General features: G+C 48.7%; 2 protein-coding genes across 3 annotated transcripts in view; both read left to right on the top strand.

Annotated features, from left to right (window-relative positions):
• Positions 1 to 1,309: 1,309 nt before the first annotated feature.
• GPX1 (glutathione peroxidase 1) lies at positions 1,310 to 2,342 on the top strand. Its single transcript, XM_082059978.1, has 2 exons — positions 1,310 to 1,587; positions 1,697 to 2,342. Exons 1-2 carry the CDS (start codon positions 1,333 to 1,335, stop codon positions 2,060 to 2,062), a joined length of 621 nt encoding a protein of 206 aa, XP_081916104.1. The 5' UTR covers positions 1,310 to 1,332; the 3' UTR covers positions 2,063 to 2,342.
• A 6,017-nt stretch (positions 2,343 to 8,359) lies between these two features.
• USP4 (ubiquitin specific peptidase 4) overlaps positions 8,360 to 15,457 on the top strand; it is a 34,670-nt gene continuing 27,572 nt past the window's right edge. For both annotated transcript variants that reach the window (XM_082060484.1, XM_082060483.1), the window contains exons 1-6: positions 8,360 to 8,526; positions 8,649 to 8,776; positions 9,223 to 9,353; positions 12,390 to 12,516; positions 13,688 to 13,833; positions 14,057 to 14,118. In XM_082060484.1, coding sequence (XP_081916610.1) covers positions 8,372 to 8,526; positions 8,649 to 8,776; positions 9,223 to 9,353; positions 12,390 to 12,516; positions 13,688 to 13,833; positions 14,057 to 14,118 — 749 coding nt within the window. In that variant the 5' untranslated portion in view covers positions 8,360 to 8,371. The remainder of the gene's footprint in view (positions 8,527 to 8,648; positions 8,777 to 9,222; positions 9,354 to 12,389; positions 12,517 to 13,687; positions 13,834 to 14,056; positions 14,119 to 15,457) is intronic.

Here is a 15,457-nt window from a genome sequence, read left to right as displayed (position 1 = left end):
GGGACGCTTGTCACGGCTCCTGCAATCAGTCCTGCAACGCACTGCAGAAAAAACAAGATAATTAGTTGAGCCCCCAAAACCCGCTGCAGCCAGGAACTGTTCCAGTTCCCAGTCACGGGGGCAGGTGCCAAGAGCAGCCCAAAGCAAAGCCCCAGGATCCTGCGGTCACCGCACCAGGGATGCAGCGTTCTATGGTGGCACGTTAGTGACAGCTGGTGTTTTGTGACGAGTCCCCGATACCAAGCGTGAGAGAGAACAGACGGCAGCAGAGGCGGCCCTGAGCGCATCCCCCCGCGCTGCGGGGCCCAGGGTGCCTTGGCTGGGGGCCAGCGCTGATAAGCAGCTGTCTGACCTTGGGGCTGCTGCGAATGGAGCCCGATTGGTGCAAACACTGGCAGGAGCCTTGGCGGGGGCTGCCCGCTTCCCTGGGGAAGCTGAGGCCTCTGCTCCTGGTCCCTGCCGAGCTGCGCTGCCCCACGGTTGCTGTTGGTCCAACCCACGGACATCACCTCCGGGCCTGACCCTGGACCTGCCTCTCGCGGTGTGCTCTGGAGGGGGGTGATGCTTCGGCACAAAGACCCGTGGAGGAGCAGCTGGGCCATGTTGCCCGGTGTGGGTATGGTCAGCAGTCGGTGTAGCTCACCTAGGCCTGCCCAGGATCCATGAGAAGAGCACTCGCCGCTGCGTGATTTAAAACTCCTTAAAATAGGACAAAGCATTAAGGCAGGAAAAAAAATGAAAAGCCAGGGACAGGGAAACAAGCAACTGCTAAAGTAAGGGAAGACTTTACCAGCCTCAGAGACGTGGCAAATCTATAAAAGGAGGCTCAAGAAGGGAATTTGTGGGCCCTTCTTGACCGTGGCACGTTGGGTTCAGCGTACCTCCTATTCCTCCTCCCGGCACACAAACTGAAGGTGTTTCTCTCCCAAAAGCTGCTCTCAGCTGGCAGCAGGAGGATGCTGCCGCCGTGGTGCTGCACTGTGCCACCTCCATGCTCTGACGGTCTTATTACCCCAAACGTTTTAGCTCCTGGGACCACTTTGTGTTTTGCTGATATTCACAGCGGGTTTGAGAATCAGTGATACTTCCCCGTGTGTTAACCGGGGATGTACAGATCACCCAGTTCTGAGCTTTTAATTGATCAGAAAAACGACGAAGCTTTTCCGTGAAGCCAGGAGGAAGGCGCGGGAGGAACGGGGGTGCCGGGGGGCGATAGGGCGATACCCCCCGGGCAGCGCAGCGGGGCGGTGGAAGAGGCGGGGAAAGGGCAGCGGCGGGGCGGGGCGCAGCGCCGGCGGGGAGCGGAGCGGGGCGGGCCCGGCAGTGCCGACCATGGCGGCCCCGGGAGCGGCAGCGGCGGCGGGAGCGGGAGCGGCCGGGCTGGCCGGGATGTCGGCGCGGCCGCTGGGAGCGGCGGAGCCGCTGTCGCTGGGCTCGCTGCGCGGGAAGGTGCTGCTGGTGGCCAACGTGGCGTCGCTCTGAGGCACCACCACCCGCGACTTCCTGCAGCTCAACGAGCTGCAGCAGCGCTACGGGCCCCGCGGGCTGCAGGTCCTCGGCTTCCCCTGCAACCAGTTCGGGCACCAGGTAGGGCGGGCGGAGCGGGGCGGGGGCCGGGCCGCGGGGAAGAGCCGCCCGTCCCGCCTGGGCTCTCACGGGCTTTGCTCGGGGCGCTTTCTTGTTTTTCTTTCCTTAGGAAAATGCTACGAATGAGGAGATCCTGCTGTCGCTGGAGCACGTCCGTCCTGGCAAGGGGTACAAGCCCAATTTCATCATGTTCGAGAAGTGCGAGGTGAACGGGAAGAACGCGCACCCGCTCTTCACCTTCCTGAAAGAGGCGCTGCCCTTCCCGCACGACGACCCGTCCTCGCTGATGACCAACCCGCAGTTCATCATCTGGTCCCCGGTCTGCCGCAACGACATCTCCTGGAACTTCGAAAAGTTCCTCATCGGCCCCGACGGCATCCCCTTCAAACGCTACAGCCGGCATTTCGAAACCATCAAGATCGAGGCCGATATCGAATTGCTTCTGCAGAAGGTTGCAAAGAATGTCCTTGAATAAAGCAAAGCGCCACAGGGTTCGCTGCCTGGCCCCCTCGCTTCCTGCTCAGCTCACTGTGCTCCTGCCTGTTTTTCCCGCAGGTGGCTGCTGCTCTGGCACAAATCCCAATGTTTCGTGCAAGTTTTGCTTGTGATGGTGCATCTTCCAAATTCTCGAAATGTACCTGATGTTTTCAAAAGTTGCATGTGAATGTTTGGAAAACTATGCTGGGGAAAGTGGCTGTGAGTCTCAGTAGCTTACTGTGATTCTCTGAATAAAAAAACAATAATTAAAAGAAAAAGTGTAGTTTCTTTAAGGCTGTGGCTTGATACATCTGGGCAAGCTGGGTAAAGCATGGTGGCCACGTTACTCGTTCATCAGCTCGCATGGGTGCCCACAGGGGCTGACTGAAACCCACGCAGTGCAGTCAGGCTGGAGTCAGAATGCAAACGCAGGGCAGCGCGGAGGGCAAACGGTGACTGTGAGCTCTGCAAACTCGGATTGGGTGCCACGTCCTACCCGTGCGTGATGAGCTCGGCAGAGCGGGAGGGCAGCGCAGAACAGAAATACCTTGCCAGACGGCTCACCGGGCCTCGCTGGGGGCTTCCCTGTGGAGGAGAGACATGGTGCCGCACGGACAGGGGTGATTTTACACTGGCTGATGAACTCCCAGCTTGGCTACCGACAAGCCGTGACAGGATAATAACTGTTCAGACAGGCAGAGGAGCTCTTCTGCAGCCACGCTTGCAGAAGGATTGGAGAAGAGCCCGTCAGCCAAGGCGCATCTCGTTATCTGGCCCCTGTCAGTGGATACCCAGGGGACACCTAGAACAGGAGCAGCACCCCCCGGCCCCCTCCTTGTGGCTGAGCTGCCAGCCCCTTGCTGGCTCAGCTGTGTCCCGGCTCCATCCCATTTTGCACCGGTAGCAGCCCAACACAGCTCACGCTGGCCCAGTCCTACAGGAAGCCCACATTGCCTTTGTGCATCCCCAATGCCTTGCAACGCAGGGATTCACACAAAGAATCATAGAATGTCCTGAGTTAGAAGGAACCCACAAGGATTATCGAGTCCAAATAAATGGTTCTTTTGTGTTCCCAGTGCAGAACACCAGCCTGTTCAACCACTTCTCCCACCGAAAACGTGCCTTGCCTCGGGGTGTCCTTGTTGCCCTTCAGGCACAGGAATTGCATGTGACACTCAAGTGCAGGGACACCGGGATTCAGGCAATATTTTCTTCTTACTCCTTCTCTAACACATTTTTTTTCCACTGCTGCCAGCCACGGAGCTGACAGGTGCTTCATGTAGTTGTTAAAATAATCCTGACAGGCTCCTGAGCAGAAATCCTGGGTTTACAGCCTGCTGCGGAACAGCTGGAATTAGGAACTGGGATTGGCTTTCCCTGGGAAACAGCGAGCCTGTGCCAAATTTCACCTGCCATCTCACTGCCCAGTGGCTCGGGCCCATCTGCAGGTCAATTTTCACTCCATAAATGACTCTGCGAGCACATTTTCTTTACAAGTCACCCCTCACGAGGCCCCGTAGTACTGTATAAACTTGGTGCTGGATTGAGGAGTACCAATGCAGTCTGGAAACTCGGGCTTTCAAAGGGAAGGCATAACATTTTCAAGCATTAGTGCACCGTTTCTGTTATTAAAAACACTTGAGATTTGAGTTTTGAGTTTTGTTGGGGTTTTTTGTTTTGTTCTTTTTTTTTGTTTGCTTTTTTTTTCTTTTTGTTTTGTGTTTTTTGGGGGGGTTGTTGTTGTTGGGTTTGTGGTGTGTTGTGGGGTCTTGCCTTTTTCTTTTCTTTCTTTTCTTTTCTTTTCTTTTCTTTTCTTTTCTTTTCTTTTCTTTTCTTTTCTTTTCTTTTCTTTTCTTTTCTTTTCTTTTCTTTTCTTTTCTTTTCTTTTTTCCTTTCCTTTCCTTTCCTTTCCTTTCCTTTCCTTTCCTTTCCTTTCCTTTCCTTTCCTTTCCTTTCCTTTCCTTTCCTTTCCTTTCCTTTCCTTTCCTTTCCTTTCCTTTTTCATTTCTTTATTTTCTTTATTTTCTTTTTTATTTTCCCTTGCCTTGCCTTGCCTTGCCTTGCCTTCCCCTCCCTTCTTTTTCCCTGTTCCTATCATCTCACCTCACCAATTCGCTGGTTGTTTTGTTACTGTACCTACATGCCAGACCCCCCGGGCTGACTTGGGACACGGGGCAAACCCTCCGGCTGCCTCCACCGACCGGCTGCCCGCCGAGTCATCCAGCTTTGAACTCACATTGCACAACCCTCACCGGCTATTTTTTAACTTCCAGTACAGATGTTTTCAGTAGCTATTTCAGCTTCGGAGCAGAAGCTGCTTGATTTAAGGGATTATTTTTTCAGTTACTTCCCTCATTCAGGCAGGATGTTGCAATACGTGGAGAGCACAGAGGATCACGGGCAGCAGGAGCTCATGGTGTTGGACAACCGCTCTCCACATGACCTGTGGAGCTTCCTTAACCTTGACTCACCAAACTCAAGCCATTTGGGCGGGACCTCCTTTGCCTCGCCTGTTCCTATCAGCCTGCGGCCCCCGCTGGGCCCCCCACAGCAGGGGAGCAGATCGCAGCACCGGCTGCTGTCCCACCCCATGGCAGCCCTGCCAAAAAGGGGCTCTGGAACGAGCCCGCAGCTCAGAACAGCATCTTACATCATGATTATTCAGCGCTGATGGCCAAGGGATTTATTCTTTCTGGCTGTTGGGGCTGCGCGAGCAGAAAAACAAAGCGGCAGCCCCAACAGACACGGCCACACCAGCAGAAGCGCAGCGACGCGGTTCCGGGATGGAAATCAGCCATGCCACCTGGGAAGCGAATGACCCCAGTGTGGGCACACCGGAGGAACGCTGCAGCCGAGATAGAAGCCTCCCAGCCCTGTTATCCACCACCTCGTCCCAGACCCGATTTGTAGCCCCCGCCGAGGAGCAGGACCCGCGCAGGCCCTGAGTGCGGCCGGCGCTGTGAGCGGAGGGGACGGGGACGTTTCGCTGCAGGCAGCGGCTCAGCGCTGAGAGCAGACCTGAGGAACCCCGGGTGATCCCTCAGGGCTTACAAAATGGGCCAGTTCTACTGCCGTTCCAGACAGAAACAGACTGACTCAGTAGGAAAGCTTAAAATAAATAAATCAATACTGCCGCTTCAGCATGCGTGGAGGCTTCTGTGGCTTGAGGAGGTTGTCCCATCAGCATCTTCTGTCTGTCACATCTACACTCCTACACTCTTTTTCTGCTTCTACACTTCTATTGCAAACAGCTAACCTCTTAGTGTTCACCCTACTTTTCCATTCTTCTGCATATCAGAGTCCCAAATATCCCCATTTCCAGAGAATGCACCTGCTTCTCCTCCCCCCCAAGAGCCCCCTTCCCTGCTGATGGTTGCCATCAACTTCTTAAATCTTGAAACAAGTTCAGATATTTGAAGCTGTCAGGAGCTTTCCCAAGTGTTTTTTGGGGTTTTTTTTGGCTACGTATAAGACATTTGTTTATGGGTAAAAGAAAGGGGGTTTTGTTTTTATTTTATTCTTAGGTTTTTGCAGTGCCAGTCTGTGGAGCTCATTAAGACCAGTCATTACACCAATAATAACCACCTGCAAGGAAATGATCCTTTCTGCCCCATCTCCCTCTCCTGGGTCCCCTGGTGTTCTGCCCACCAACCCCAGCACATCTGCAATCATGGCCGTGAGATGTGGTGTTCAGAAGCGTCTACTCAACGGAAATCCCGTCTAGTGGGGCTGAAGATCTTTCTTACTCAGCCTGTTAAATGGTCTTTCAGCTATTTAAAATTCCTTTCTCCTCCTGCTGAGCTTTGTTGCACCCACTCACTTTTAAGACAGCTTCCAGTCCCCGGTTTTGAGCATTGCCGGCTGGGATCCCCTGGGCACCCCCGCGCAGGAGCAGCCGGAGACCAGCGCAGGAAGGCAAATGGCTGAAGGGAAGAGACAGGAGAACACAGACACCCAATCGACAGAGAAACTGCGAGAATGTCATTTCCTAGGACTGAATCAGAAAGTTTGGAACGAGACGGTTTTAATTGTTTACTGCACTTTCTATTAGGATCAGGTAATTCATTGGCAGAGTGAGATCAGCCGTGTTACTATCTCAGGATAGCTGACTCATTTCAAAAACACATCCAGGCTTGCCAAAACAGGGCGTATTAGGTTCTTGAAGCCCAAAGGGGCCCTGCCCTTTGAGAAAAGCAGGACTCAGGACTCAGCTCTTCCTGGGAGGAGAAAATGGTCTTTCTTCTTTTTTCAGTGTTAACTGGATGGACTTTCCCTGCTTTCAAAAATACAAGAGGCCATTGGCACATTGCCCTGGACACCGCAGCACTGCCACCCAGACACCCCCAAACCCGCTGCCCGGAGAGCGTCCCCTGCACACACAGCCCAGCACGTCACCCCCCCCCATTTCTTTCCATGAGATAAATCCATTTCCACCAGATACCGACCGCATTCTACTCAGGTGCCGCACTGCAGTTTGTGTGTCCCACTGACCTTCCACTTTTTATTTTTTGTGAGAGGCTGTAATACCCCACAAACCTACTACTCTGCTATACGTCAACATTTTTTCTGCATTTCCATGAGATAAGTGCATTTAAACTGTAGGAGTTACAGTCCTAAAATGACATTTGGTGCTTTGAAGGCAACCGCAAGGCTGATGTGGCCGCTGTTGAAATGAGTTTGACAGCCCTGGTCTATCAATTTAAAGGGGGTTTTTTAAGTCTCTGAATCACCGTGTGAATCCTTCTGTTTTCCCACTTCTCAAGGGTGGGCTCCCTGCACAGCAAAGGACGTGCTACCAGAGAGACAAATGCCCACATCGCCTATCGAGAGGTTCTTTCCAGAGATACCTCAAACTCCTGAGCAGTCCCCAGCTGGTTACTCAGGCCTGTTCTCAACAATTTGAAGTCTCCTTCCCCAGCCAAGGCCCTGCCCGTGACGTCTGTTATGGGGGGAAATGAAGCACTTATCACTGAAACCACACAGCCCACACCCAACGTTTCTGCCACCTGCTTTGGAAGAGGCTGCCTGGGGGGACCCCTTTGCAGGAAACTGCCATCTTGCCAATGTGAAAGGCCCAGGCAGGATCTCTATTTTATTAACGTATTTCATTAACGATTTTGCAAGACCAGGTGTCCTACCTAGAGGGATGCACACGGAACAGGGCAAAAACCCCCTGCTTACATTACCTGAATCCCGGCTGCAAATTCCCTGCCCTGTTCCCCACTGGTTGGTGCTGCAGGGTTTACAGACCACCCGACCCTGCCTCAGTTTACCTGTCTCATTCATCTATTTCTAATAACTCCCTCCCCTTATGGATTTTTTTAAAGTATGGATTCCTGGCTCTTTGGTTACCCTTCCCCCCAGCTTAACTTTTTAAATACAACAATCAGTTTGCATCCCAGGATTTGTTTGGAGAGACTTTGTTTCACATGAAGGAGTCATAGTCTGATGCCTCTCAGTCCTTCTGTCCCCGCTGGGATCAGGTGCCGGCTCCCCAGTTTTGCAAAAACCAACATTCCTTCTTCAATGGCTCCTTATGAAACGAAGAAATAAACTTAACAGCAGAGTCAGTTACACTATTAGCGCTTTATTTTATCAGCATCGGGGAAACACTGGGGATCATCCTCCATGAGTGGTCCAGCAACTGGATGCTCATGTTGCTTATATTCACATAATTATTACATAGGGATTACAATTTTTGAAAATTTTGACATCCATCTATACTAAGAAATAATTGATGATGTTAGTTGTAGTTGTTTCAGTTTTTACACATATTAATTATTAGTTAAATATAAGCTAATCTTCTGTCTCTTGTCATGCAGAAGGATCTAAAACTTGAAAAATATCCCTCCGTTTTGCAGGTGGTCAGAAAGCATTTATAATGTCGATTGGTTAATGATGGCTACGTCTTTTATAACTTAATCACAGTATACATGAATTTGCCAGCTTCGCTTCGATCACACCCTTGGCCACGGAGCCACCTCGGGGACACGGCCCAGGCTCGGCGGGGACAGCCCTCCGGCGCCCCGAGGCCTCCAGCCCTGGCTGCTCTGCTCCCCGCCGGCCGCAGAGCCCCGGGGGGTGTCCCGGGGGGTGTCCCGGGGGGTGTCCCGGGGGGTGTCCCGGGCGGTGTCCGTCCCGCGGCCCCTCAGCGCAGACCCCGCTCCGACCGCCTCAAACCCCACCACGTCCCGACCCAAGATGGCGCCGCCGCCCCGGCAGCCCCGCCCCTGAGCGCGGCCCCGCCCAGCTCGTCAGCGGGCGCGCGAGCGGGGCGGAGCCAGCGCCTCGGGCGCACCCAGCGCGCATGCGCACGCGGGCCGACATCCGCCCGCGCCGGGGCTCGCGCACCGACATGGCGGCGGCCGATGGCGGCGGCGGCCCGGAGCGGCCGGACACGGCGGTGCAGCGGGCGGAGCTGGGGCCGCTGCTGGCCACGGCCCTCAGGCCGGGGGAGTCCTGGTGAGTGCATCCCGCCGCTTCTCCTCTCCGCCCCTTTCCCCTCTGGGCGGCGGGGCCTGTGGGAGCGGGCCGGGCCGCGCCGTCGCTGAGGGGGCCGCGCCGGCCGGTGCCGGGTGTTGCAGGTACCTGGTGGACAGCCGGTGGTTCAAGCAATGGAAGAAGTACGTGGGCTTCGACAGCTGGGACATGGCCGGCGCGGACGATCCCTGCCTGTTCCCTGGGCCGGTGGACAACTCTGGTCTGTTTAGCGGTGAGTGGTCCGGTGCGGGGGTTGGTCCGGTGCGGGGGTTGGTCCGGTGCGGGGGTTGGTCCGGTGCGGGGGTTGGTCCGGTGCGGGGGTTGGTCCGGTGCGGGGGTTGGTCCGGTGCGGGGGTTGGTCCGGTGCGGGGGTTCGCCCGGTGCGGGGGTTCGCCCGGTGCGGGGGTTCGCCCGGTGCGGGGGTTCGCCCGGTGCGGGGGTTCGCCCGGTGCGGGGGGCTGGGCTGGGCTCGGGCACTCCCGTGCGTGGCCGTCTTGTGCAGCTTTCGCTTTTGCGGTCCTGTGCTTTGGGAGCGCAAAAGCGGCCGTCCCGGCCTTGTGAATGAGGAACCCGGAGAGGTTCCTGCCTCCCCGCGGGGTGTCGGTGTTTCACAGGAGCTGTGTGTAGGTCTGGAGCAGGAAAGATTGTGTTTGATGCTTTCTCGCACCTCCCTTCTAGATCCAGAAAGTCAGAGTTTAAAAGAACACCTCATCGAGGAGCTGGATTATGTATTGGTTCCCACCGAAGCCTGGAATAAACTGGTAACGTGGTATGGCTGCATAGAAGGACAGCAGCCTATTGTGAGAAAAGTAAGTATGGGTGAACAGAGTTATCTTCAGCCTGGTCTCCTTACCTGATCTCTGCCAAGCATAGGTGATGCTTATTGGAGATAATATGACGGTTTTTTGCCTTGTTGTCTGAAAGAATGGCCTTCCAGTATTACAGTTGAAGGGCCTGAATCTTTAGTGGTTCTCAGTTGATGGGCTATATGGGGCGAGAACCATGAACCTTTTTCTGGTTAGCTTTTGACATTATGGTTGTTTGGACTGGTGCGGTGCCTTTATGTTGTATGGATTAGTTTGTGCTTTGTTGAAAAATGGTTGTTGTTAGTCAAGAGCTACAGATCTTCCAGGACAGAATGAGGCATTGGAATCAATTGTGGTTTAGTACAGATGGCTTAGGGACTTCTATGGAGCTTAAGGTGGTTCTTGTTTATTCTTCCAAAATTCTGTTACTCTAAAAGTCTTGAGACTTATTTGTGGTTTTGTTCTGTAAGTCTTATCTTTGTTTGGCAAACAGTCACTAATGCATTCTGAGGATATGACCTGTTCCAGAAGGTGTAATTTGCAAGTTGCTATTTTTGGAAATCTGTCAGATGCTTGTTTATGGATAAAAGGTTTTTTTTTATTATTCTTAGGATTTTGCACTGACTAAATTGAGCAGTGCCAGTCTGTGGAGTTCATAAAGACTAACTGCTGCACCAAGTGAATAGTGTTGATATAATGTACAGAATTGATATGGGTTACATTTAAGTAGCAGTACGTTAAAACAGAGGCTGCTGTAAGCTATGCAAGACCCTGGAAAGTGTGGCACCTGAGTGGTAAAAGGAAGTGAGATCCCTCTCTTGCAGACCCAGTCTGGAACAGTACTGGAACATTACCATTCAGTGTGGGCTAGAAATTGTACCTAATGAGAAATTTTGACATCTTCAGAAAGCGGAGTGTTTCCAGGTTCACTCTGCTCAGTACACAGAACTCCTGCGTAAACTGAAAGTGGAGGGAGTTTTGAATGGCTGTGAGAGTTTCAGTTTTGGTCTGTTTATTGTTAACCTGGTAGTTGAAGTGAGTTTTTTAATTTAAAAGAAAAATGTTAAAGTATAGCAGAGTAGTAGGTTTGTGGGATATTACAGCCTCACATGAAAAATAAAAAGCGAAAGGTCAGTGGGACACGCAAGCTGCAGTACAGCACCTGAGTAGAACATGGTCAGTGTCTGGTTACAGAATTCTCCAGGTAGCATTGGAAGTAAAGCATTAAAAGCATTCAGGGGCCACAAGTTTAATCCTTTTCCTGAAGCTGGATCAACTGTAATTCTTACATCAAAATATCCATAAAAGTAGGATTTGGGAAGTAATTTTCAGGCATCTTTGTAATTTTACAAGCTGGTTTTCTGTTGCTATGTGCCTGATGGTCAGAGACAAGTACAGGAGGTTTAGATTAGGTTTATTTGTGGTTCACGTTTCTTTTTATAATCTCAAACCATATTTTTGGGCAGTCTTCTATAGAGTCCCACTGTGAAGTGCATTAATGTGCAAAGTACAGAACGGTGCGCTGCTTCAGCGGCTGAATGCGTGTTGTGCTCAGATTGCTGTCCGACAGGATGACCTGAGTTTTACCTTGACAGAGAGCGAGCTACCCGATCAAACGCTGTTTAAACGACATCTGCAGGTGATTAGAGACTCGTGCCATTCCTCTCTCCTAACAGACAGAGTTATCTGATCAGAAACTTCTTGGAAGGAGTTCTTCCATTTCTGAATACAGTTCTTATATATTTGTTTTTTACAGAATTCTGGAGAACAGGAAGTTTCATTTAATGAAATTCCTTCTGAAAAAAAAAAATTGAAAATTTGTGAATTGGTTCCTTTGCACTCTTTAAAAAAAAGAGTCTAATTTACCTGTCAAAAAGCTGTTTAAATAGGAAGTTTTACTTTCTGTTGTAACAGCAAAATACTGAACATCTTTCCAAATGTGTTTGTTAATTATTTACCTTTAAAGCACCTTGCACATCTAATACAACCCTATAAAAGTTCAGAAGAGGGAAACATATTTTAGCCAAATTCTCACAATAAATCTTAGTCTTAGTTCTTTGTTTCTTTCCAAGGCTAAGTAAAGTTTATTTCTGTAAAATGGTACAGATGTAGATCACAGCAAGTCTATTGTCATGAGAATGTAGTCGAATAGAATATTTCAGTTGGAAGGGACCAACAGCGATCATCTAGTCCAACTGCCTGACCACTTCAGGGCTGACCGAAAGCTAAAGCAAATTATTAAAGGCACTGTCCAAATTAATCTTAAACACTGTTACTTTGAAAAATTATACTTGCTGGTTCAATGAAATACCATCTCAGTCTCATAGGCTTCATAGTTCCAAAGAACTATGGAGAGAATTGAGGTGTGTTTTGTTTTGGCCTTTTTCTCCAGTTACATCAGGGTTGTCTCATAACTGGCCTCTGAAATGTGCTTTTCTTTCTGGCATAATGTATTTCATTATCTGTAGGTGAAGAGTGGTGTTAGTCTTGCAGGATAACCTTTCTAAAAATATGCTCAAAGTTAGGGGATGGGCAGATGTACCTACTGGAACATCCTCTCAAATGCAAAATAGATTTGAAAATGACTCTGAAATAAAGGAATGTCATCAAGATGAGTTCTGACGTATTTGTCTGTTGTTTTGTTTTGTTTTGTTTTTTTTTTTTTTAATATATATACACCTGAGCCAAAGACTGGAGGCAAAATGTATTTTTTTTTCTAGAATGATCTGATTGTGTGATCAAATATTTTTCACGGGTAATTAGCTCACACTATCAGTTCAGCTGTGATGATGGACCTTTGGAACTTTGCACTGTGGAAGGAAAGCATGGGGATTTATTTAGTTTTAAAAACAAAGCCCCAAAACAAGCTGCCAGAGGTTGTGACTGAATCTGGACTTCAGAGCAAGTCAGCGTTCTGTTTATGGCTTGGCTTGCAAGACTCCTAAAGACAAACTATTTAGATGAGTGTACCTTCTGGAGGACTGTTCAGTATTTTAACTTTGTGTTATTCTGTTAATTGCATCTGCCTTCTGTTTTCAGGTAGTGGAGTATGGTCTGTTTGTGAAGCACTATAAGGTTGAAGTTTATCTTCTTGAGCTGAAGTTGTGTGAAAGCAGTGATCCTGACAATGTAATTAGCTGCCACTTTAGCAAAGCAGATACTGTTGGTAAGTGGTTCTCTGATACATTAACCTGTGCTCTGATGCTACCTCTGGAGATATTTTGTGCCCTCCAGAACAAGAATGATGTTGATAAACTGGAGCGAATCTAGTGGGTACTGATAGGACGGTTGGGGAATGTGATGTGCGAGAAGGGGCGGAGGGAGCTGTGTTTAGCCTGGAGAAGAGGAGGCTTTGGGAGGACCTCGTAGCACCTACGAGGAGGTTACTGGAACCTGGACTCAGGCTGTATACTGAGTCATAAAGCAAAAAGACAACAGACAACGGTCATAAATTGAAACAGGACAGATTCCAACTGAATATAATGAAAAACTTTTCCGTATTAGCATAGCTAGACATTTGAACAGGGCCCAGAGAGGTGAGGGAATCTTCTTTCCTGTAAGTTTTGAACACCTGGTTAGATAAGTCCCAAGCAGCCTGGTCTGAATTCTGTGTTGACCCTGCTTGGAGTGGCTGGACCAGCAACCTCCCGAGTTTCTTTGAGCCACTGTGATTCTGTGTGCAACACAGGGAGTTGTGGTTAAGAGCTTTGAGGAGCACATTGGTTACTAACTCATGTCCTTAAGAAACATCCACGTCACTCATGTAAAGCAGTTCTGTCTCTGGTTCTCCTACGATTCCTTCTTCCCAGTGTGTGCATGTTTTAGACACCTTCTTAATGGCTCTTCCTACACTTCTTCCTGAAATGTCTCTTCTCCCTCTTTCTCTCTGTGTCATCACTATATTTTTTCATGTAAAAATGCTGAATGTCAGCTGTCATATGTGTCCATAAAGATCCTTTATTTCACTTTGGTGATGTACGGCTTGACCATAGTACCTGAAAACACTCCCTTCTTGAACCTGTGTTTTCAAACGGAGGCTGTTTCACAGAAGTTGGCCTTTGGACGGGAACTTCTAAATGTGTTCTGAATGTTACTGGTTTGAGGACTTGATGGGCAAATACATGACTGAAAACAGAAGTTCTTCATCTTTCAGACTAAATATCAAACAAGCTACATGAGCAATTCTAAATTTCATAATACAGTTTCTACTCAAAGGATTTCAAGGGATCAGGGATGTATCTCTTTGCTGAATTTCTGGCTTGCCAGGTTTTTCAAAAGCACTTGTGTTTTAGGAATCTTGGTGTTGTTTTGTTTTGGTGTTTTTTCCTCCTGAACAGCTACCATTGAGAAAGAAATGAGAAAACTATTTAATATCCCAGCTGAGAAGGAAACCAGGCTATGGAACAGGTATACCAGTAACACTTACGAGCAGCTCAGCAAGCTGGACAGCACTGTGCAAGATGCGTGGCTCTATCATGGTCAGGTAAGGGGCAGAACTTTTTGGTGTTTGCTTTTGGTGTGTGTTTTGTTGGATTTTGTTTGTTTGTTTGTTTGTTTAGATTCTTGTGAACTGCTTTCGCTGATGTGTAATTTTTTTCACTTTAATGCACTTTGAGCAAACATTGAAAATGTGGCTTGTTGAGGATTTTGCGAAATGTGTAGCGGACTTGCAGTTACCTTTCTTTATTATCTGAACTCTCTTTCAGGTTGTTCTAATAGAAGTGAAAAATGAAGATGGCACGTGGCCTGGGCAACATTTCCTGGCAAAGTAAGCAAGCGTGTTCTCAAGTTTTCTGCTGTTTTGTTTAGCTTGTTTGCTTGGTTTTGGTGATCACATGTTCTCCGTGAAAGCCTGGTTATCACTGGCTATTGTGGATTTCTTTGCTTTGGGTATTTTGAAGGAGGAGAGAAAATCTTGAACATAAATGCTCTTTGGTGATTCTGCTGCTGGTTTCTTGTCTTAGTAGCAGTCTTCTGTTGTAGAGTTGATTTCAAATAGGTTGTGTAAGCATTAAATAGCTTAGGTGTCTATAGCGCTTAGGAGATGAAAGCGCTATTTACATTGAGCTAGTGTACTTAAAATCTGCCTCTGAAGACTGCACGGCGGGGAAAAAAATAATCTGTCTTCTACCGTTGTAGAACAAAAAGGATCTTGGAGTGTATTTCCAAAACTGCCGGTAGTGGATGCTCAGAGTTCTAGTAGTTCCTCCTTAAAAAGGGTGTAGAAATAGCTGAGCAGCCCCTCCTGCCACCAAAGCCAATTATAGAAGCCTGTAAATATTGACACAGATACTCCCTCTCTACTGTCTAATTTAGAGATGAGTAAGAGAGGGACTGATGAAATATTGTGTGTATAGAGTGAATGGTGTAGAATGGAAGTTGCATGCAGTGATAACGAACTGCTCTTAGCAAGTCATACCACAGAAAGTAAAATTCTGTGATTTTACTAGGCTGGTGTCCTACTCCTTTTCCCATGAGCAGGCCGTCAGACTTTACATTGATAAAATGTTTTTCAGCACAACACAGTTAACTTACAGAAGTTGTTGCCAAGTGATCTCATTTGAGATCAAGATGTTGCTAATCTTAAAGAATGGATCAAATAAGTCATTGAAACCTATTTTGAAACAATTATCTACTTCTGAGATAGAAGGCTGGGTAAAGGATCAGGAGAATGTTCATGGAACTGTAAGAGGGCAATGTGAAAAGCATCTAAACATTCCTACCATGTGCCTGACCGAGTACTGGTTGATGGTCAGTATTAGAGAGGCAGCGGTGCAAGACCAGTTATAACCTTTTGTTTCAATGGGAAGCAAAGCTAAAAGGGAGCCTGTAGCATTTCCAGTCCTCAGTCTTTTCTTCTTTTTCAGCAGCTAGTCTGATAGGTACTTTTAATTAACCTCTAGTGATACTTGAATGAAAATGGTTATCAGTATGCAGATTAATATTTTCTAATGATGTAGAAACAAAGATTTGTTTATTATAATGTAGAACACATGAAATTGTTTGACTTGATGCTGATAGTGGTGGCTGAAAGAATTGTAGTAAGTCATACATGTAGGATTATTTGTTCATTTGTCTTGGCTAACTACCTCCTTTGCCAGGATCTC

Source organism: Streptopelia decaocto (genome assembly GCF_964273445.1).
Source record: "Streptopelia decaocto genome assembly, chromosome: 8".
Classification (NCBI taxonomy): Eukaryota; Metazoa; Chordata; class Aves; order Columbiformes; family Columbidae; genus Streptopelia; species Streptopelia decaocto.
The sequence above is the reverse complement of the archived record's forward strand: the minus strand, read 5'-3'. Positions and strand labels throughout refer to the sequence as shown.